The 23,961-nt window shown below is 42.3% G+C and overlaps 1 protein-coding gene across 1 annotated transcript in view; it reads right to left on the reverse strand.

Moving 5' to 3' along the window:
* The window catches only part of fto (FTO alpha-ketoglutarate dependent dioxygenase), a 112,490-nt gene that overhangs the window by 43,611 nt on the left and 44,918 nt on the right, over positions 1 to 23,961 (reverse strand). Inside the window, exon 8 of the mRNA XM_079554477.1 lies at positions 18,637 to 18,764. Coding sequence (XP_079410603.1) covers positions 18,637 to 18,764 — 128 coding nt within the window. The remainder of the gene's footprint in view (positions 1 to 18,636; positions 18,765 to 23,961) is intronic.

The following is a 23,961-nucleotide window of genomic DNA, read 5'->3' on the forward strand; positions in this document are numbered from 1 at the left end:
TTAAAGAGCAGCAGTCTGGGCCCCAGGGGCCCACAGTGACAGCTCCCATGTCATAGGCAGTACTCTGGAACACAGCTAATGTACCCTGGGGGCTTGCTGTGAAGAAAAAAAAAACACACAAACACACACTGGGACACCTGGGTTTGAAGCTGTAATTTGTCTTCTCTCATGTTCAAGGTGTTTTATGAGAGCAAAAGGACAAGGTGAAACTGCGAACAAAACAAGCAAGTCCATGTTTGCCACCAAGCTGAGTTTATTCTAAAACGTGAAAGGACCAGGCAGTTAATTGTGCTGCAGCCTGTTCATCTGTGTGGACTTAAAGTCCTACAAAGATCATATTAGTAGGTCATTTAGTAGAGAAGAAAACATATTACAAAGAGCATGGGTTTGACTCCTGCACATAAATGCCAGAAATGTCAGTTTGGAAAAAGTTTACTGGAGTACTTCTAAGTTGTCAAAGTCAGTGCAGATCTATGTGCATGCATGAGCCTGTATGGCTGGGGGTGTCTGGTGATCCCTGCCTCTTCTGTATATTTTATGCTGGGGTATTAGTTAGGGTCCCTCCCAGAGGCAGTGACTACACCAGCTCTTCTGAGAAGACGCTCATCAACGCCATGCTTTCAAAGGCAGCTTTAGCCAGTGCTATTCAAAGCAATCAGCCCAGTCAGGGTCTTCCCATCCAGCCCAAATCCCTTCATGGCAATCAGAGAAAGTGAGCTGGGCCTGCCAGGGGCAAGGTATGGCTGAGGAGTGGGAATCACACATAAGGGAATGCTAAAAGGCCATGACATGCGCTTATGTATGCCCCCTACAAACCACTCCTACAAATACATATAAAAGGAAAAAATACATTTTATCATGAACAATACTGATAAATCAGATGAATAAATCTGTCTGGAGAAAAACTTTGCAAAAGCCTTTAATTCAAACAATAAACTAACACCCTCATGTACAACACAAAGTTTTGCTTTGTTCATCTTGCCACTGCTGCATTCGAAGAGTAAGTAGAAGCAGCTGTAATTCTGAACCATATTTATTATACCATAATTGATGTGTTTGAGGGAAGATTGAGTTGCTCACATCAGCCTGATATGGGAATACACTAAACCTGTGCGTGTGTGTGTGAGGGAGTTCCCAGTGGACAGAATTTCCCTACGAGAAACAACATAAGATGCCTTAGAAGTAATGTCAGTGTGCCCTCATATCTCCACAGTAAGGGCGCAGAGTGCTGGGACGAGGTCAGCCAGTTTTAGAGCGCTTTCTATCGGCATCTAAATCTTGTGGTTGTCTGTGTTTAGCTGTGATAAAATGCAACAAAAGCTCTTCTTTCAAAATCTAAAGCCAATCACTGCATCAGGAGCTGAATGGACTCGAAAAGCCACAACTTTCAGGGTTAATGTTGATTTCCCACAAACTATAGAACACTGTTTTTGAAAACAATCGTTTCTTGCTATTGTGTTGTGTTGCTTTTCAAATATAGTAACAACATTTGCAATATACTGTTCTGCATAAATTAGCTAAACTAAAATTAAGTTACATAAATCTCATCAAATAAAGTATAGAACATGATGATGATTTGTTGCATATTTGAGACTCAAGTGTCAAAGATTTGACTTGATTATGTTCTAACGTACAAATATAATGTATGAAGTGCAGTTTCTCTTCATGTTGCGATATTGTCTTTAAACTGAGGGATTATGGGACGCGATTAAGAAGTGACAGACTACATGTCCCTTCCGGGTACCGCTGCAGGGCCAAGGCCATAGTCCCATTCTTCAGCTGCATCGAGAAGAGGAGTTTCTTTGTGCCATGCAGTCGTTTGCTGGTATGAATCATAATTATGTATAAACATGGCAAAAGAACAGAGGACACCTTGACCTAAAACAGGACGAGGGAAGGGAAGAGCACAGACAGGAAGGAGGTTATTGGCCCAAACTATAAAACAACTACGTGCAGAGGAGTCAAAAGGAGTTCTCAAAATCCTACCACTGAAAGTTCAGAACATTGGTGCTTTCAAGGCCCGGACAGTGGGGATATTAGGAAGGTAAAGGGCCTATTGAGTGCTGGGCTATCTTGCCCTGGCACTTAATCAAAGGGATTAAAGCCTGGGAAGCCAGGCCCACAGGTTATTCTCCAGGAAGCATACCAAGTAGTTATAAAAAACACCACAGTTCAAAGCAGCTCAATTCTCCTATATTAGAAATGTTTTGGTCATGTCCCTCAGGTGGTTTTCTCTGTTTCTCTGAACAGTCATTGGTTGCATAATGGTTACTATAGGCTATTGCAAAATAAATGAAAGCAGTTGATTTGACATACAAAACAAGTTTCATAATACCTGCCATCTGAGAGTTATGGTTAGAGTTAGCAATTACATATCCAAATCTCAAAGTGTATTGACAGGAGAGCTTACACCCTATGCCAGTGTGATGCCTCATTTGAATGCCAAGACCTTCTAGTGTCTAAAAATATGTGTGAGATCTGTGAGTGAAACACAGTTTACATCACATTTGCCGTTCCTAACCCTAATCCCTGACTCTAACCCTACCCTTAGTCCCCTGATCAGGGGAGACGACAAGCAACAGGTTAAGTAAAAGAATTGCGTTGTACATTCTATGTACCAGAGAGACACAGAATGACTTTACTGATCCACAAGGAGAAATAACATTTTGTGTTAGAATGAAAAATATACAATTTGAAAATATAGTACAAAGGCAAAAGGTATTTATTATATGCTCTCTTGCGTCACAGGAAGAAGGTCCAAAACCACATGATCCTTTCTGTGTGGAGTTTGCTTGTTTTCCCAGTGTGACCTGCTGGGTTTCACCCTCACCCCATCAATCCAAAACATGCATAATAGGCTAAATCCTCTGGCTAATAAGTACAGCCAAACTCAAGATCTGGAGACGGGTTCCCAGGAACAGGGCTGCTCCTGACATGTTGCCACTTTGGCATTAGAAGATGGGTGAAATTTCTTGATAACTAAGTACACCAAAACCTTAACAGTATAATATTGAAGAAAAAAAAAAAAAACAGTATCTGAAAGTGCTTCAAACATCTCTGCCAGTGAAGAAAGTGTTTTGGTTCATCTTGTAGTGTAGAAAATGCTGTGGCAGTGGAAGCAGACCAGAGCAAAGTGGGATCAGACAGGAAGCATAGAAGGCTTGCTTTGTACCAGCAGCTTAGCTCTTTGGACACAAGCACAGTGCACAAGGCATCAGTGTGACGTGCTTGCTGCGATTCTCTTTGACAGTCATAATTGAGCCAGCACAGGGTCAGTGGTTTGAAGCTTAATGTGAAGAGTTTGAAAGTGAAGTCATCTGACAAATATCATGACTGTTCCAAAGTTGCAGTGGTTTCTTCAAAGTAGGAACAGACTCACGATTGCACCAAACGCTAACTAACAAGATTCGATTTAGCGGCCGGACATAGTGGAGTAAAGATTTCCAACGACACACAAAAAAGGTTTAAACATGAGCAAAGTATTTTACTGGAAGAGTGCCGAGTCTAAAAATGTCAAGCAAGAGAACTTAGTATAAAAAAAAAATATATACCAACTCATCTAAGGTCTGTCATTTACCATGTTCATTACCAAAGCATCAAACCTGCCAGAGACGCTGTATGGATTCAATAGACAAACTCCATCTGCCCGAGGTTCAGGACTATTGGAAACAGATGGGCCTCTAATTGTACTTTTTGTCCAAATTGCTAAATAGCTACTTGGGAAAGAAGCTGAAATAACATACAAACAACAGCAACTATGATAACAACTGCGCCTGGAATGACATGAGTACAGTAAGAGATCAAAAGCACGAGGCAGACAAATTCAACTCTTTTGAAACGGGATCCCCATAACATTACTGGGCCTCATATTGATTTACTCCGCAATTTCATGTTTCTTTCTCCCCACGCCAGGTCCACAATTCCTGTCAAGCAGGAGGTCCGGCAAATACCGCTCATCACGTTCTACGTTTTTTTTTTTTTTTTCCAAAACATAAAAGATTGATATCGTGCCTCTTTTCAGACAAAAGAATAATTGAGGAAGGGATGAAATTGCTATTTGGAGAAAGGAGGCGCAGCAAGTGGAAATAGATATCTAGGCCCTAGAGTTAGTTTAATAAAACATAATGGGAAAATGTTGCAGAAAGGGCACGTCTTAGATGAAAAAGTTGCACCTCTAGTAAAAAGCAATCCAGTCTGTCCTATTAGATTGTTCAAATTTAATCTTAGCTAAATGTGCCGATAGTGTAAAACAAATCTGGCTTGAGTACTGAATCGCAGATGACAAGAAAAGTGAGTAACTTAATATGGAGTTAACATTTAAGGAACACAAAGAGTTTCAGTAAGGTGTTTTTTTTTTCTTGTTTTTTTTCCCTTTTGGACAATAACAAAGAAAATGCTTTCTTCTCACAACTGGTGCCAGCATTGGGGTATAAGTGAACAGGTTGCTAAAATGCGCACAATTTTCAGCTGTGGACAAAAAAAAAGAAGAAAAAAAAAGGGAAGAGCAGATGCAGGCTTTTATTTTTATATATACTGCATTTCAGTCCAAATCACATCAAGGTATAAACACTGAGCCCAGAGCACATCTCCTATTCTTTTTCAAAGTAAGTCCTGCTGTTCCATTTCAAATACCTTGGGGTTATGGGTCATAATGCTGCTTTCCAGCTTCTGAACACGTTTATTCAGGCATCCTACTGTAAATAGGGGGAGATTCAACATCAAATATCTCTATTCCCCATGCTGGCCCTTTCGTCTGTTGTGAGCCGGTGTGCGCTTTTGGCTAACAAAGTAATGTTTTTTTCCTCTTCTCTTACCAGTCTCGGAATACCAAGTGGCAGAATAATTGAAGCAAAAGTGTGCGAGCAGAGCTGTGTTGGGTGTCACAATGCATTAGGAAGGATCCCAAACAAGAAATAGCGATGAAAGGAGTCGAGTTGGCAAAATATACTAAACCTAAAGATAACATAAAGGCAATATATGTCAGGGAATTAAATTAGTGTTCCCCTTATGTTATGGCTCAGGGCTTCTATAGGCCATTAAAGTGGTAATAAATGTGTTATAAAGATCTTACAAGCCCCTTAGGCCATTAAGGGCTGAGCTCCAGAGCTGTTTACGAGATTGTTTATTACACTCAGGGCTTATCATCATTTACCATGCGGAGGTGGCTAAAATGGGGTCTATAAATAGCATGGTGGCTGGCACAAGGGCAGGCCCAAATGGGGAATGTCACAAAAGTGTCTCCGTCAAGGTACGGCAAAGAGAACCAGGAGACAGGCAGAGGGCAGAGTGTAGCAGGTGGCTTTGTACTGTCTATTATGACCACATGCAGTGTCCGTTGCTGTGCTGTCAGGAAGGGGTGCCATGTGCTGATCTGGGAGCCCTAATAGAGAAAAATATAGAGATATGGTTTATATGACATGGGTGGTTTTCACACTTTGGAGATGCTTAAGAATTTGTCAGGTGATACTCTGGAATAAACAGCAGCTCTTTTTGTTTTGATTGCTGTTTTTACTAGGAGTTTAAAATTCAAAGATAATTGAATTCTGGTTTGCCTGTAATGACTAGTTTTTCAGTCATTCTAAAATGCTTTAGTGAAATATTAGGTCGCATTCACACCTGGGACTTGGTTCGAATGGGGACCAACATTCCAACATTGTTTCAGCATTCCAAATGGCGCGGTTGGCATTCACACCTCTTTTTTGTTAATCGAACATTTTAAATGCCTGTGCTGTAGCAAAACCATCTACAGGAAGAACGGTGAACAAAACACACACTTCTCTGATTGGTCGATTAAACTCCACTTCCTGTTCCGTCTTATGTTTACAAAATGGAGCGGTATCTGGCTGTGTGTAGTGACAGTCTAGGCTCGGAACGCACAGATCTTTTTACGGACAAAATGGGAGCAGAAATGAGCTGATACTAAGACTAAATCAGGACTAAAGCAGATATTTTTTCTTCACATGACAACTGAGAAGACTATGAACTCTTAAAACTCTAATTATAGAGAGTCTGCAAATGCGTTTTCATTTTAAATAGAACCAACTACATTCCGTAATGAATGTCGTGATTGTCAGTGCTGTTCTGTCTTTGCGTTACTCGTTTGTTTTGTTTGTAGCAGAAGCATAACGTCCTGCAACTTTCGCTTCCTGGTTTTGTTCCGCTCTCTGGCTCAGTTGCATTCACAAACCAAATGATTTGCTTCAGAGTTCGTATGAACCGAACCGAGACCTAGTTTTTCAGCCGGACCAGGGTTCGCTTCTTTGCCCCGGATCGGGTTTTTAGTGTGTTTGTGCGTTCACAACACCTAAAACAAAACGCACTATCTGCGCAAACGTGCCGGGATTCGGATCAAGAGGGTGTTGTGAATGCAACCTTAATACGGCTTTTCACCTGGTTAAGTTGTGGCTTCACTTCTCATTTAGTCCATAATTGGTTATTGGAAATGCTCTGTAAGATATAAAAAAAAATAAAAAAAAGTTTCCTTCACTGACACAATGTCACTGCTCGTAACCTCAAACCATCTTTCACTAAATGGAGGCGAGTAATTCTAAACCTTTGTAGTGCCCCATTTGCATATGAAACCAGTTCAAAAAGGTTTGTCCATAATGCATAAGCACATTTAGAGCCATGTTTACTAGTACTTTATTCTTCCCACTGACAATTCATGCACTGGTTCGGATCATTTTGTGAGACATGCCTGTTGTGAATTATTCAGTCACTCACTCCACCGCATTCAACAAACACTATGCATATTCACATAGAAAGAGACAGTCATGTGGCCTATACAAGAGTACCTCAACTGCACTGTGGTTAGTCCCTTTGGAGCGGCTGTGAATCCTATTATCTAGCCGTCAGAACCTGTCGGATGTCTATACCTATGCCATGCCTTCCTTGTTCATGGGGAATTCGTTGTACACCACACGTCCATTTAGAGGCTGCCTCCGCTGTGTACTTTAATGGGGCCGCGGGCCTTGAGCGTCACAAGCAGAAGAAAACACAGTTCAATTTTCCTTCGCAAGTGCAGAAGACAAGCATCACCACTGTATCGGGCCCCATGCATAATTCACTGCTGGTGATGTGTGTCTTAAACGCTGCTGAAATATACATGGCATCGTATGCAAATTTGGCAGCACTCTCGCATGCTGTACTTGCTAAACAGACAACAAGAGAATAGCATGCCACAAAGATAGCTCCAATCTGGACACACACAGTTTGTACTACAGAGTGTTAGCCCTGTAATTTCCCTCTATGTGTGGTGGAGGCAGAGGCTGTGCACAGGGCTGTGTTGGGAAATGTATTACTTGCTCTGTTCTTAAATGTCCCAGTTTTGCCGTAGGCAATTTAAATTGTTTATAGAGCCACACACCATTATAAAAATACAAGTATGTAATGTTTAATAAAGGATATGCTGCGCAATGGGGTATTTCTAGCCTAACTGTCACTAGCGTGAAAAGAAAATCCTCAATACATTGGGTGGATGTTTATAAACTTTAAAAGAAAGTGCAGATTGAAGTAGAGAGGCCAATCGCCTAAGGTGGAAAAAGAGTTTCATACAAATACTATTTGCCCTTTGAAATATTAAAGCAAAAGCTTTGATAAGAAAGTAACATGTGCTGTTAGCTGGTACACCTTGTAACCGTTTCCACTCATATGTAGAGGTCAGCAAAATACCCCCCCCCCCCTCTAACTTAACCATTCAATCATTCTTTTACAATATGGGCATGAGCATATGCATGTCTGTAATTTTAGTGAAGGATGTTGATGAGGGGGAGAAGAGGACAGACTGCTGGTGTCAGGTTTTATAAATGAGGAAGGAAATATCTTTATTGTAGGTCCATACAGACCCCCACTAGTGTTTTGAGTGGTCCCTCCTGGAGATGATCCGTGCATATGTGGGTGTGTGTGGGTTTTGGGCCAGGCGCTGGCTCAGTCTGGTTCCCAGCAGAGTGTCTTTAACAGGGCCTTCCCGCCGGGCTGCCAGCCTGTATCCTCCCCTAACGGGACAACAGCCCAGCTGACACTCCCACAGCCCTGCCAACACAAGCCGTGCCTCCGACCCACAATCTGCTGCCCTGATCCTGATGAAAGGAGGGTGGAGAGTCATTACAGCAGAGACAATGAGGAAGAAAGACCAACATATTCCATCCTTTTACTGAACAACTACTCACAATGAACAGTGTCATGCAAAACACAACTACACGTTTGCATATTAAGCATGCTAAGACCACCCTAGCAATGTCGGAGTAAATGTGAATGTGTGGGGGAAAAAAACATCAGGACACATTATTACAAAACCAACCCTATGAGAAGCACCATCCAGTATTTCAATATTGATAAAACATTTTCAATTCTGAAAATCAAAGATATACTTGGATTTTAAAACATCAATTGCTAGAAGCATAATTAAATGATAACTTACTAATGTGCATGGGCCAAGTAGTATGATCTAGTATTTCAAACACTTATTTTTGACGACAAACACTTGAGCAGTGTGGTATAGAGTGACTGCACAGACACCTAAAGCTGCCCTATGTTTTCTGGCTTATGTGTGGCTGCCAGGGCTGCGGTGTCACTGGTGTTGGCTGGTGTCGAACAGTGTGTTAACAGGATGTGTAATGTGGTGCGCCAGGGCTGGGTGGCAGCACTGTAGGCTAACAGTAGGGCAGTTATCATGAAGCACTTATGTAGCTGCTCTGTTGGGCCAGTCTAATTACAGGAGAACAGCGTGCACCAGTCTGGGCCTCCAAATGGCACCATATGTTTTCCCAGACTAACCGGCTGAATAAATGCCATTTACGCATTCAGGGTGCGCTGCGCTCTGTGTCTGGAAATCAGTCACTCAGTCTAGTATAAAACCATTCACACTCCTGAGCACCCTGCCACCCACCACCCACACAAAACAATCAGTGGCCAGTGATTTAGCATGCTCACCTCTCCATGTATTCTTATACGGCTTCCTGTTCAGTTTAACTATTCACCAAAGCTACTGAATACGTACACTGATGTGCGTAATTGCATTGGAGTTAAACAGTCGAGTTGGGTTAAGTCTTTTTACAACAAGTTAAACTTGGGTGTGTTCTTCTAAAGAAACGCAATGAGTTACAACCGCATCAAGCTGTAAAAATAATTAAAACAATAATTGCTTGCAAAGCATTTCATCTATGACTCACAAAAACATGTTTGAGTTGTTATTGTTGTTCACGTTGGTATGTTACCTTGGAAAGATGCTGGAATTATAAAACAGCCAATCAATCATGAGCCAATAAAAGAACAACTATAAGTGCACATTATCAGAGGCTTAACTTCGACAATTCAAAATGGACTAAAAATCAGAAATCATGCTGTTATCTCCTGTGCCTTTCCATTTCATTATGAGAAATCAGTATGTTCCCCACCAGCAGACTTTGGTAAACAGCAATTACAGAGCCACTGATAACAAGAACATAATTCTTTTGGTTGCAAAAAGCTGACAACATTTGTATCATGACCTCTTTTTTTCTGAAAGCTCTCAGTATCATCATTAGATAGACCTATCACATTTCATCAGTTTGTTAATGAGAACAGCCCAGGCAGAGGCTCACAGATGCCTATCGAGGGCACAAAACAAAGAGCCAATGTAAGTAAATATGGACTGTAATTAGTATGACAAGGTTGAAAAAACAGATAACACGCTGCAGCAGCCCAAAGGCCGACTCTTTCTCACATGCGCTGGCACAGACACGCTCACACATACACACACGTGCGAAAGATGGAACAAACACAATGAGGGTACAAGTCAACTGTTTTAATCAGCCGCAATAGAACATAATGAGGATCTACTAAGCCTCAGATATCAGCCGCCATCGGCCACTTGCTGATGCCTTTGAGGAGCTGATTTTTCACTTTCTTTATAAGATTAACACCATAACAAATATGGATTTGTAACAAAACCTGAAAAGTATATTACAAAAAATTGCAAAGGAATTATAGTTCAGAGATTATATATGAAGGGACTATATCTAAGTAACATGTGATTTGGTGTTGAAGTAAAAAAGGAAGGCAGATATTACCGTGAATCAAAAGACCATAAAAGCCGGACATCTAAATACGATCACATACAATATCAGATGCATGTGTGGGTATCAGGAGAGCTTTTTTACGTAATAGATTAATATGTAATTAATATGGTTTCATAGTGTTTTTAGACCATTTATTTGCAAAAGGACACGTTAAGTAACACATTAAGCTCTTCTTTTTTTGTTTGTTATAGCACTACTAAACTTAAGCTCCAGAATGGGTCAGTACACGGCGCTTTAGCAGCTTTTGTGGTGTGATATTGCCTCTCTCTATGTCCGTTCATCGATTTTATTCACATAATCACATCCTCTCTTTTTCCTTCTCTTTAGTCAGTCGCTCTTGGGTCCAGGCCACAAGATAACATAGCAATGTACTGTTTTGACAAGAAAGTTCATCATAAGTGTAAGTCATAAGAAATACTCATGCCAAAATGTGTTTTGCATAGTTTTTTCAGTAAATGGTCGTACAATTAGTCATCTGAAGAACTTACTTTTTTATGGGCCGCAGTGGGGGGACTGAGATCCAGGCTGAGGGTTCTACAGCCCCCACCCAGAGCCCCCCCCCCACTTCCCGCACCTATGACCTGATATAGCTCTTTGCAAAATGTACGCACTTTGTGACCCAAAGCATGCACCTGGACCAGCCACACCTCCTGCACAGCACAAAGTAATCACATGAATCAGTCAAGTCAGTTACAGCCAGACTAGTTCCTGCAGAACAGCAAGTATGCTGGAATTTGGAGTTGATCACCCAAGTGTGATGCATAGGGAAAGTGCAGGTGGGCCTTCTGCTGCTGTCCTTGGCCTCCACACACAGGTTTCGTCCCCCCCCCTCCAGGCAGGAAAAGTTAACAAACAGGTACATCCAACTGCTTTTGTCTATTTCAACTTTAGGACAAACAGAACTAACACAAGCGACTGTTCTACAAACTAAAAGAGATAAAACCATATACTGTGTAGAAAATAATGATGATAAGTCAAGTTTCCTCATGAATCCTAATCCTTAACTTGAATTTACTCAAGCCTGTATTGCAACATCCGGAACAGCCTGCACTAAAATAAATGATGTTGTTAGCTTAGCTCCAGTCTCACGTGTGAAATATGCTGCTGATACAATTATTCTGATGTCAGGATGCCAAATGCCAGTGCTACCAAATGCTGCTGTCAACCCAGGGGTTTAATTAGTTTGGCACGTGAGCCACTTATAATCACCTGCCATTACCAGTGCTGGCTGCATCTGCTTACACGTCTGCCACTCGTGAACAGCTTGTGAATGCATGTATACCTTAGCTTCGACTCTGTGGATAGTGAATATGTAATAGGCCAATAGCAGCAATACAGTTGAACAAAAATCTCTGGACAAACCATGTTTTGACACAGTTTAGCCAAAGCAGTCGGTGACCAATCCAGGACGTTTATTCATGGTACAGACATGACAGCAGTCTACCTACACAGATGCACTGTGAAAACAGAGGGGATTCATCGTGTCAAACAGCATTGTGAATAGAGCTTCACCACAGGCTGAATACATTACATTGTGATTTCATGAGAAAGAGCGGCTTGTGTTTTTCGACCCAAAACGGAAGAAATGTAAGTTAAAAGTGAATGGTTCACTCCCCCTGGCGTTGCAGTGGCTACCTCTAGGGCTGATGGTGAAGGAGGACCCTAAACAGATGGGTTAATTCGTACATAAGGATCTGCAATTTATGTACGATGACGAAAAGTACAATAGTATCGCATAATGACGGCTCAGATATGTATTCAAATACATCCATGCCGGTACAATAGATCTAACCCCCACAATTATTCCAAAGCAAGACTTCAATGCGGTGTCGCCCGAAAAACATCTGTCGGGGACTTGTGTGGCTACACTAATTACAAATATCTGCAGTAATCCTGCACCGATAAGAGAGTCATTACTCCAGAAGACATTTATCACTATGGGATTGATGACCCATTTCACACACAGTCTTTGTACAGAGAAGTGAAATAAAGATATTTCCTTTTATCCAACATCACTGCTGAAACCATCCATTTGTCACAAGGCGAGCTAGTTGCATTTGTAATTAACAGCTATGGACTTTGGCCCTAATAGAATTTTTGAAGGAAACTGGAGATTGGCGTAGAAGGGGGGCAATGGGAAAAGCCTGAAGGATTTACTGTGTTTTCTTTCTTGCTAATTGCCATTTGAAAACGCTGTCTTTGCCAGAAGAGCTGTGATATGTGCTCTGAAAAGCGCCACAGTAGCACTGCTGCTCTGCAGACTTTTTTCTACATGTGGAAGGATGCACAGGTCTGCAGCTTTATCGAAATTATCTGACACCTTCAGTGTAACCCATGGGTCAAATATTAAATATGCACATGCTTAAATTCATAAGTTAGGTCTCGCGCTCTTCCAGTCCTAATGCTTTCGAACATTCACCCACCCGCACAGCTGCCGAGTGGAGTAGCAGATGAACGCAGTAGGAAGCAGCTAAAGGTCTGGCCACCTGCCGGCCATGTCCCATCTCTGTAGCTGTAATGAACAGAGACAGCTTGGGGACCGCCCTGTGAGTATTTCCCCCTCCTGGTCCTTCCTGCTTCGGGGCAGAGCCGAGGGCCCGAGGGTGACAGAAAGCGCCAGAGATGTTCCGCACAGTGACAGGCGGGTCTTACCTGGCCAAGCAGTGGTACACAAGGGCCCGGCGGAGACTCACCAGGGGCACATAAAATGAATGTCACCATACACCAAGATGAGCTGTTGTATATACATGCACACAGTAACTACACACACATGATCCTGTACCATATGCAGAGAACACACATGCACCAGGTGTAATTCCTCCTGCAAAACCCTGTGACAGGAGCAGCTGCGGCCACTACGGCAGACAGATGAAATTTTCATAACTATCTTCTCTAACTTTCATCCTCACCTTCAGGATTTATGGCCTGCCTGCCAGCCTTGAAAAGACAATATGCTGGCAATAGGATGAAGTGGTATAGCGGGGTGGATTATAGATAACACAACAAAAAGAGGAAGAAGAAGACGAGGAAGAAGAAGTGGTCGTGGCTGCCCACTGCTCCTTACAGGTTGTTGCATCAAAGGATTGGTTAAATGCAGAGGGAAAAATGTGTTGTACAATTGTATAGTGAGGAAAAAAGCGCTATATTGTGGTAGGCCAAGTTAAAAATAAATAAGGTGCTTTTATGTAAAACATGATCACAGCGAAAACTGTTTACATGGACACTGTAAGTTGAGCAAGAATGACAAAGACAAAAGAATGAAAAATATTTTTAAACATTGACAACACATCAACAAGTGAAAGCTCATTGGGAGAGGATTTTTATTATTCTGCTGGATCTCTACCATTGTAAACTTGCCTCAACTGCACACATCCACTCATCATTATGCTCTATCAGCTTGTTGGGATGTCAGCTTGACCAGAAAAAATGTCCTGGGTTTCATGACTTACCCGTAAAACAGGCCCATACTAAGAGCCACAATGTTTTTCCAAACACAAATTGTGTTTCCATATTAAGAAAACCGCCCTTTAATGGGCATCTGTCAATGCAACAAGTGTATTTAAATGTCTGTGGTACACTTAATTGCACTCTTTTTCTCTTCCTTTGTGCCATGTGGCCCTGACAAGTCCTTACTGTGAAATCATAAAAAGCATCTATTAAAATCAGTAACCAATAGAATGCAGTGGTGACTCGCTCAGGGAAAATGAGAAAGTTTAACAGTGAATGTGATACGGATGTGTGCCAGTTGCAAGCCTCTCATTCCCACACCCAACCACAAAACGAGGGAAAGCTTGTACCTCAGTGGTTAATTACTAACGTGTTAAGAACCAAGCATAAGAGCATACATGGGAACAACTCATTTGTGTACTAAGTGTAAGATAAAGTGAAAGTGTAATCATTTATCTTACTCAAAGGGTATTCCTGCAGAAAAAGACATACTGGATGTATGTTTCAGTCTGCGAGCAGAGGACACGGCAGCTGTGAGGTACGACTGAGGTCAGGGAATGTCATGCATAACTGACTGATTGCTAAACAGGGGCGGATGCATGAGAGAGGTATTCATAATTTATAATCAAGAAGACACAAACACACACCTCACAAACACCCAGGCCACAGGCGATCTAACTGCACGCAACAAGTCGAAGGACCACACAGACATGTTTTAGATAAAGACAGACAAATTAGACGACACTGTCTTCGGCTAACCACTGAGCTTGCACTAATTACAAGCTGGCCAGTGATGAAAGAGACAGATGACATGTCCTTATTTGTTTTCTTGTCTTGAATGTTGAACTAGGTAAACACACTTCCACAATGTTGGTGTAGTTAAAATGTGGTAAATATGATATAGACTTAAACATTGTTTTGGAAGACCCAGCTACCATGCACAGGTGTTTCTACCACTTTTGTGTAAAGCCCTGAGGTAAGAGAAACACGGGCGCAGCAAGCAAGACTTTGGCAGACAATGCAAGCCAAAGCAAACAGGCAGTGCTTACAAAACAGGACCACTGTTGTGGGGTGATGAAGAGGCAAATGTGCGGCCACTGTCTGTGAGATCTGATTAAGCTGTCACCTTAGGTTACGCCTTACATCTCACAGACCTGTTTGTCAAAATGCCCAGACCCACCTCCTGGCCACTGTAATCACATGGGTTTATGATATCAGGCTGAGTGCCACTGGCAGTCTTACATAATTACACACATTAGTGATATTAAACTACACAGTGACTGATGTTGTCTTTTACACACTATAAAACTCCCAAAGTTGCTCCCCAAGTCATGCACTTGTTAGTCTGTAAAAAACACAACGCATGAGATAACGTATGGGCTATGCCTTTGCATGTCTCCTCCAATTCTCTATAGAGACAGTTCAACAGTTGGTGAGAAAGCATTACACGACTAAACCCAGAGCCTGATGTTAAAAGATGCTTGTCTGTGAGACGAGCTTCTAACATTAAGGAGGTCACATTAAACAAGGCCATGAGCTTTGTCTATCTTTGAACACTGCATCAACAACATGACACTCACTCATCTTTCTTATCCCAGCCAGGGCAGCTGACCTCCTTTGTGTACCAACTTTTCAGTCCTCCCATGTGCTGGAATGGGGGTGGGGTTAGTCAAAGACAACACAAAAGAACGAGATGCCAGGCGATGAAGGTCCCTCTCTTTTTCGGCATGTCTCTAATATACATCTCCACAGGGGTGCAACTGGTAGTTGACAACTTTGCCGAGGTCATTCTTGGTCATGCAAGCTTCAGCCTAAACATGCTGACCTGCACTGGCCTTCGCTGACCCTGGGTATTGATGACAGACTGGGTCTTTTGTGCAGCGGTGCTCTGTCCAGGTGAGGATGAGAAACAAAGACAATGGAAGGAAACATAAAGGCCAGGCAGGCTGAGAGAGAGGCCTGTCAGGTCAAAGGGCAGGCTGAACAGTTGACTGATGAGTGCAACTGTGGACACATGGACCTCTGCATGTCCAATGGCGCAGTCTGCCATGTCAGCTGACGTTGTCATTGTCTAGGATAAAGCCTTCACAAAGTCACGACAAGCAAGAAAAACCCATAAAAGCAGGCAACAGATGTAGCATGACACATGCACCCAGTGAACAACTATTCAAGACACAGAATCACTAAAGAGAAGGATAATTAGGGAATAGAATAGATCTTTTAAAACAATCAGCCAAATGCAATAGCATTTGGAAAGTGGTAAAAAAAAAGATCCAAAACTTTTAGTACATTATTAATCATAATTTACTAATGAAACATAATCATGTCAGTTTCACAAGCTATTTACCTGTCTTTAAAACTAAAGATCTGCCCTTCTCTGAATAATATCTTCATCTTGATTCACAGATCCCCGAAGTGTCCAACAGTTTTCTAGCCAAAGGTCAATAGCTGCATAGTCTTCTGCTGGCCCACACTGAGAATGGGAGGACAGACTTAGCCAAGTCAGGCACAAAGCCCTGCTTTGGGTCATAAACATCTCCGTCTGTCCCCCACTCCTTTTCTCCTCCACAGAGGTGAGCCGGGTTTGCACTCTGTTAATCTTTCACTACAGGTCTGCCCGCTTTTCAAAACCCATCCACTGGAGAACAGAGGAGAGGAATGAAAGAGGGGTAGTAAAGGACAGGAGTGGATAAAAGAGCAGGAAGAAAAAGCCATAGAGGGCCAGATGGGCACCTTCACAGTCCATTTATCAAACCCAATGTGGCCCTCCCCTCCCCTTCCCACTGCTCTCATGTCCTAAACCCCCATGTAATTCTGTAATGATTTTCATTATCATATAATGACCTTACAAAGCCTACAGCAGTTTGCATGGTCAGTACAAAACTCACAGCTGTTCTCTTCAGTGTTTGCTCGCCGCCTGTGACAAAGCTTTTTTTTGGAGCTTTGTTGATGGTCAGTGCACGGTCTAAAGTCAGAATAAGGTCAATTCCACAGGAAGTTTGATTAGTAAGTAAAATGGATCAGACAAAATAATGCTGCATCTAATTGGGTTTTGTGAGTACAAATACGTATGTGCGTGTGTGTGTGAGGAAAATGTTTGGTTCGGCAGTTCTCAGTCTACACTTCCTGTGTGGCTTAACACTGCAATAGACCGATCACCGCACACATAATAATTCATCTATTTCTCTGGCACTCACGAGGCATTTACCGAAGGGACACAGAGGGCAGCATCTATCAAAGACTGTGCGGTGTGCATCGGGAAAACCCAGTTACCAGAAAAGCTCATAAGAATAAAAAAGCTCTCATAACTTTGTTGGACTGAATGAATGGACCGCTCCAGCAACCAGGGGAGTTGCAGCATCACTCACTCTGAGTGCCTATAAGTCAGGGTGAGAAAAACACTGGTCAACAGGTCCAATTTCTCTTGTGTGCTCTTCTAGCGTTAAAAATGCCCCAGAGGTAGGAGCAGCAGCAGGCAGAGCCACGTTCCAGTGCACAGCTTTAACCGGTGTTTTAGAAACAAAAGTCGTCCAGAAATATAATCAATCAGTGCTGCTTGTTTATGTTTACGTGCCGCAAGCTAGAGTCATCAATCAAACGTCCTTTTTTCCCCTCCACGCTTTTGCGAGTATTATGTGTTGAATGAGAACCACAGAAAAAAGACTGTAAAATGATAAAAGCTTGCCTGTTCCATATTGGAAGGAAACCTAATTAGAATGCCAGTTATAAAAAGGGAGAAAAATGAATCAGCAAATTACTTTATTTTCGAGAGCTTTTATCAAAATAAAGTATTAGATGCATTTCATGGAAGAGAAATACAACAGTAGTTAAATTCAGTCCGGTGCAGAATTATAATCCAAACAAAACACTGCTATAAAACATCAAAATGCTAAATCACTTCATATCTCTTACTTTCAGATCAATCCATATTGTCTGATGTACATCTCTAATCAATATCAGTATGTCCCACTTAACATTGCATATAGCCATGCGTTTAGTTTTGTTTAACACTATCTGTTGACAGCCACTTGACAGGATGACCCCTGGTCCCTTTGTGAGTGGGGACGCTGGGGGCTTGGCCAGACATTTCATGTGTTTAAAGGAGAGGGGAGATATTGGGAGCAGCTGGAGTTCAAACATATTGTGTGAGACATTTACCCTCCACCCAAACTAATCTAATCAGTCTTTCACTGCTGATAGGGTAAACGTCTGTCTGCCCGTTGACAAACTCAGCATTTCCTCTGCGCGTCGGGGCCTCTAAAGAAGGGCTCTGCTTCATCTCTGGTTAAACATGGGTAGTAGGTGGTGCCACTGCATTGTGGGTGGTGGAGGATAGCAGGAGGGCGTGTGTAGGGTGCAATGGTTTCTAGCTTTCAGCACCTGGAGCTGGAATGTACTATCACAGCGAGGCCTACATCAGGGCTGAGGTGGTGGACATCCACACAGCAAAGCAAGGTATGTGGAAAAACAGTGTTTACAAGACTCATCTGGATGGGCTGCAAGGGTCAACTGAGGGTGACAACTCAAAACAGTGGGGCGCCGTGGAAAAACAATAATATGTATGACCAAAAGAAGACTCCATACAACCCTAATCACTTGCAGGTTTCCCTCTTGTACAATGTGAGCATATGTGACACGGAGGTCAAAACTGTTGATAGTGAAACATGTGGATTTACATACATTTCATTTTCTGAGTATTCTTCTGGAGTTGAGACAGAGTGGCTGAGAGAAGGAACAGCTAAAATAACACTGGATGTTAGTGTGAGGCCCTTTTTTTCTTTATCTGCATGAATGGCTAATGTTCTCATCTTTGCTCTCTCAGCCCTTATCTGGGAGGAAGGAACTGACCAAGATAATCAAGACACAAGTGTGATAGCTAAGAAAGCTGCCAGACCCAAAGACCACAAACAAACTTGAGGCAGACCAACGAACAACGTGCAGCGTAAGCCCAGTAGAACGCTGGTAAAAGTGCCAATAAAGAGGTTACTTTGAGCAACTTCACTTTACAATTTAAACACAAGCTGAAGCCTTAGCCTGGCGCAGTAACTCTTACTTATAGTTTCTTGTCTGTTAAACATTCAAGCACAGAATGTCCTGTGGAAAGAACAAACTAGGCGGAACAGTGTGTTACCTGTCTCTCCATGTCTGTCTTTGCTGGTGTCTGTCTGTCAAAGCTGACAGTAAGGTTTCCGCCATCTCACGCCGGTTGTCCCCTGCTCTTCCATCCTCCTCCTCCACCATCGCCAGAAACAAATTTGTCTGAAAAAAAAAAAAAAAACACATGTTAGAGACTAGAATATACTGTATTACAAACCAAACCAGTATAGCTTCCCTTGAATTGACAAGCATAACAATCTGACTGACCAAGGCTGGAATGACGAGGAGCTAGATGGTCACACTAACTTTAACAGTGCTGCACTTGATGATGGATTTCTCAGTCTGTATTGTCGGTCAAACGTTAGAATGGAAGGACATGTCGTGAAAAGGCGAGTGCAATAATGCCCGATCGGTGCTGACGATAAGATTAAATAATGTCTAGAGTACAGTGACTGCCACCTGTGAATTCTTCCACGCATTTTGAAATTTCCAGAGCTCTGAGACTATTATAACATCCCTGGGACGGCGACATACAGTAAGTCTAGTATAAAGTCAGTTTCACATCAGAGGACGGGCAAATTACCAAAATATTAGAGTGTGAGTCAATTAATCACGTCCTGCACAGCACAGTGTAATGTGTGAGTATCCCCCTGTTGAACATGAATTACAGGCCGGCTTAAAGTGTGACGTGGCACATCAGCGCTAATCTGAGACATCCTGGCAAACCTTCCCCTCAAGTCCTCCCCAGCCTCTAAGCTGTTCGAGAGGGAGTCAAATGAAAAAGGATCTGGCAGTCCAAATTAAATGCAACGCTGTCAGCCGCACTCAAATCCCTCTTTTCCCCTCACCGTCTCTGTCTCCGTCTTCTTCTCTACCCTTCACACGGGCTCTTTCCTTCTGAATATCCTTAAACGCACCCCCCCCCCCCCCCCCCCCCTTCCCCCCTTCTCGCCGCATCTGAGGAGTGATGGATGTGTAACTATGACGGACCCTGACGCCTTGTTAAGAGCAGTCTCTTCCTGTCACATCCGCCAAGTCAAGAGCGTTCATTTCTTTGCCATTAACAGTCACCCACCCCCCCCCTGCCTCCCTCCCGCCATGCACACACACTTTCAAAACAGAAGGGGGAAATACACAGTGTAAGGCACTTCTTCCCTTTTTAAAAAATCCCTTTTCTGACTATCCACCTGTCTGTCTTAATTCATGTGAAGATAAGTCTGATTGGCTGTGTGTGTTTCTAAAGGAGAGCGGTCTGATTTGCAGACGGAGTAATATGCTTACTTCCTCCGCAACACACAGGAAATGTCAAAACATGTGGCAGCGTGTGACTGATTACACCTGACTTTGAGGAGACACCAAAGATTACAGTGACCAAGAGAAAGCAATGGCTGGATACACCCCGTATGAAAACTGTACCTTTCACTTTAGATCAAGCCCTGTCCTCTGTGGGTGACTGACAGGCTTAGGAAGTGGCAGAAAGTGCATTCAGAGTCTACCAGCACCAGCTCAGTCGGAGAGAATTGTGCAATTGCGGATGGTCTATGGTTGATATAACGGCAACACATCCAGCCTGTTCCAGTCAATGGTCATAGGCTCTCCATAGAACCCAGAAGATGACCTGCTCGAGGAAAGTTTTGGTGATCTACGGATACACTTTGGTGATAAACCAACCATGCAAAAATACTGGGATGTTGTCATAGCTCTAGTTTGATAACCTACAAGCATTTTTTTCTTTTTTTTTTTATAAAGTAGTTGGGTTTAGAGTAGAAAGCAGAACTAAGCAACTCATGCCCCAAGAGGCCATAAGCGCCACTGCAGGTGTAATAGCATGTAGGTTTGTTTTTTATTCATTAATTGTCCATAAGAGTAAATACTATGCTGACAGACAAGACAAATCGAGAGAGGGATATTGTACATACACTTACACAATGGACATAATTTTTTTTCACTCAAACTTGGCTATAAATACTTTTTAAGTGGCGCTAGTCCACATTTATCTTTACCCGTTTCTACTTCGTGATTCCATTAGTGTGTATTGGTGGCTCCAATCCGGAGGCAGGGAAGTTGCAATTGTGGTTTTCTGGCCAGAGACACCAGGGGGAGATGAAAGACCCCCCAATCATCCCATTAACACTTGTATTACCCCCAGAGGGACAACGGAAAGGATTTAGTAAGGTAAACCAGTTAATACAAAAAAGCAATTCTGTCACACACACACTTATCTTTCTTTGTTTTTAATTGTAACTCTGTAGTCATATAAGATACCTCTATTTACTATCTAATTGTTTGCACATTTCCTGTCTATTCCTGAGAGGTGAATTTCTCCATTGTGAGATCAATAAAGGCTTATCTTATCTTGTGTGTCAACGGTATATTAATTAAAACAACTTGCCCTGAAAAAAAATTGATTAGTAGAGCAGAATCATCAAATCAGAAAATATATCAAGTGTTGCCAACTAAACGTAACTAATCCATCAGTAACTAACGGTTCACAGTTCAGTGTCTTGTGTTGATGCAAACTACATTGATTTAAAGCAGTGTTGTGAGAATTTTCACACCAAACAACCCACATGTGCGTGTGTTCAGAGCATGTGCATGACCTTCTGTTTAAAGGCTTGGTGCTGAGAGAATCCTTCAGGTTTAGCCCCGGGCTGATCCCCAGGCCTTTTAGACTCCCCACTGGTTGTTTACTGGTCAAGCCAGGCCCGTCCACACCACAGGCCTTTATCTCTGGGCTGGTGTTATTACTAATCAGGCTCCTTTTTTCCATCTATTTACACCTTGATGACAATTGCTGTCTGCAGCCAAGTCATCTCTCATCACTGGGCTGACCACAGATGTCCCCCTGACCCATAGCTGCAGAGGTGAATAAGAGGACAGGGAGGTTCTCCACAAGGACACATAATATATTGATATTTTGTAAATTTATTACCTTCATGAAGGGGCTTATGTTTATATTTTCATTAGTTGGTGGGATTGGACTTTGTTCGGTTATTCTGGGGGGTTATAGGCAGTATGGTCATGGTGATGGAAACAAATGGTCACGGTCACAAGGCCCACATGATTAACATATTTGGAAAGAGTTTTCGATTATTTTACCTTGATCTAAAGGCTGCTTGGGTGGAGTTGACTTGAGGTTACTATTGTGAGATTTGCTTAGGCATTGTCTTTTTAAAATGTGAACCACTTCACCTACTGCAAGACTTGGAAAACTGCAAGGAGGGCATTACAATATTGTTATCTTGCTATTGCATTTTGAGATAGGGTCATTGCATATTGCATGTTTACCAAATGTCATGTCCCTTTACGCGGTATCCCAGGTCTCGTTCTCCAGCACACCGGGTCGATGTTAACATTTTCCGCGCTATGCATAAGCAGTGCAGGCGAACAAGGATTCACCGCGGCTGAGGGGTATTTTGCCCGGTGGATAGTCGAACTGATGACTGCCTTCCAAGCGAAGACTGGCTCCAAGGCTGCCTGGGGCGTCTCACTAACACCTCGAGCCCGCACTGTATCTTAACACCAACAAGCATCTGTCCATTCAATCACACAACAACATGTCACTCATTCAACGCTGGGAAAGCCTACGCTGCTCACTTTTGCAATTCACTGCACATCACATGAAACTTTAGCGAATAGCTGTCACACCGGTCACATAATAGAGGAGAAACAAGTGCTCAAAGGCAGGAAGAAGGTTAAAAAAGGATGCAGAACCTGAAGTTTTACACTCCATAAAACAGAGCTACTAGCCGACCACCAGAGTATCTCAGAAACAGTTAACACCCCATGAAATGCCTTCGCCGACTTGAGAGCGGGACGTTTGGTGGGCCCAGAGCACTCTTAAGCTCCCTGGCACTCACTTACACAGGAAACCCCTCAAGACCGGAGGCCACAGTCACGTTCCAATGCCAAATTTACCTCACCCTATAAAGTATTTTAACAGGAATGGCTTATTTCAAGGCTTTATATGGTAAAAGTCACGGTAAACAATCTGACCACTAAGTAGAGATAGCCCAAAATATTTTTTCAGGGCCGATACCGATACCTATTATTTGTAGTAAATGCGGCCGATAACCGATATTTGGAGCCGACATTCATTTGCAGTTTAAGGGAGAATAGTGGTGTCAAAATATAGAATAATACCAACTCTTCACTTAAATTCCTTTACGCATATAGTATGTTCATGAAACAACTGAACAGATTTGTAACATTCTCAAATTTAAGAGAATTAAACAAAATTTGTATGGAAAGGTGAACCTAAATGTGTGCACTGTGTACACTGTGCATGCAAAGCTTTCACTGCTGATTGGCTGTTATTCGTGCATTGGCTCTGCATTTAACCGGAGCGTATAGATACAGACGCCATCTAAGGAATCGCCCATATATGGTCACGTTTGAAAACAGTTAAGGGGGAAAACAATTTGGAGAAAAATCTAAACTTTCTCTAATTATTCAAAAACTACTTTAAAGGCACACTGCGTAACATTTTGGACTAAACTGTTGCCGTCATTACAAAACATGTTCCTAATGACCAGCCCAACACAGAAAATGCTATTTCTGCAGTGCGTAATCGAACAATGGATTTGGATGAGGACCTAACCTGTTTAAATCTCAAATTCTGCTGACTTTAGTCACATCTCCATGGAGACGAGCTGGAGGCGTACCCACTCCCGGTAAAGTTACAGTCATGTCTTAGGAGAGCTGAGCCGATCACAGCAAAGGCACATGTTTGTTTGTACATTTATGAGGTATTTTTCATTGATGAAAATGTCTATCATAAAATAAATGCTTGTATTTCAATTTTATTCATTGGGTAAAATTCTACACGGTGTGGCTTTAACAAATGCAGAATTATTATAGTTTTCTACTAAATAAAGATACAAAGACATGAGGAGGAGCAAAGTGTTTCAACAGCCCATAAATACATAAAAACGGAGAATGCTAACAGGATGCTTCATTTTACCATCGTGCTAATACTAACGCTAGCTAGTGCTAGCTATGACTGCCATTTTTTCGCTTCTACTGAACAATTTGCTGTGAATAAACATCCAAATGGACCCGATTTAGCGTTGACTTTATATGTAAATAAGAATTTATATTTCACCAGAAAATGGCTAAAAAGAGTGAAATATTGTGTTTCCCAAAAGATTCTGTTTTCCCCCTTGGCGAGGCCACGCCCCCTTCTATGACGCAATGTTGCCTGTATCTATAACCAATCAGATGGTGCTGTGGGTGGGACAATGCTGGAGACAAAGTGGTGACAGAGGCGCAAACGCAAAACAGCCAAAATAACAGAAAGGTTTTAATTGATCTTCTGAAAAAAAAGTCAGATGCCAATAACACCATAACTCTTCTTCTT

This window comes from Gobius niger (genome assembly GCF_951799975.1).
Source record: "Gobius niger genome assembly, chromosome: 4".
NCBI classification, from domain to species: Eukaryota; Metazoa; Chordata; class Actinopteri; order Gobiiformes; family Gobiidae; genus Gobius; species Gobius niger.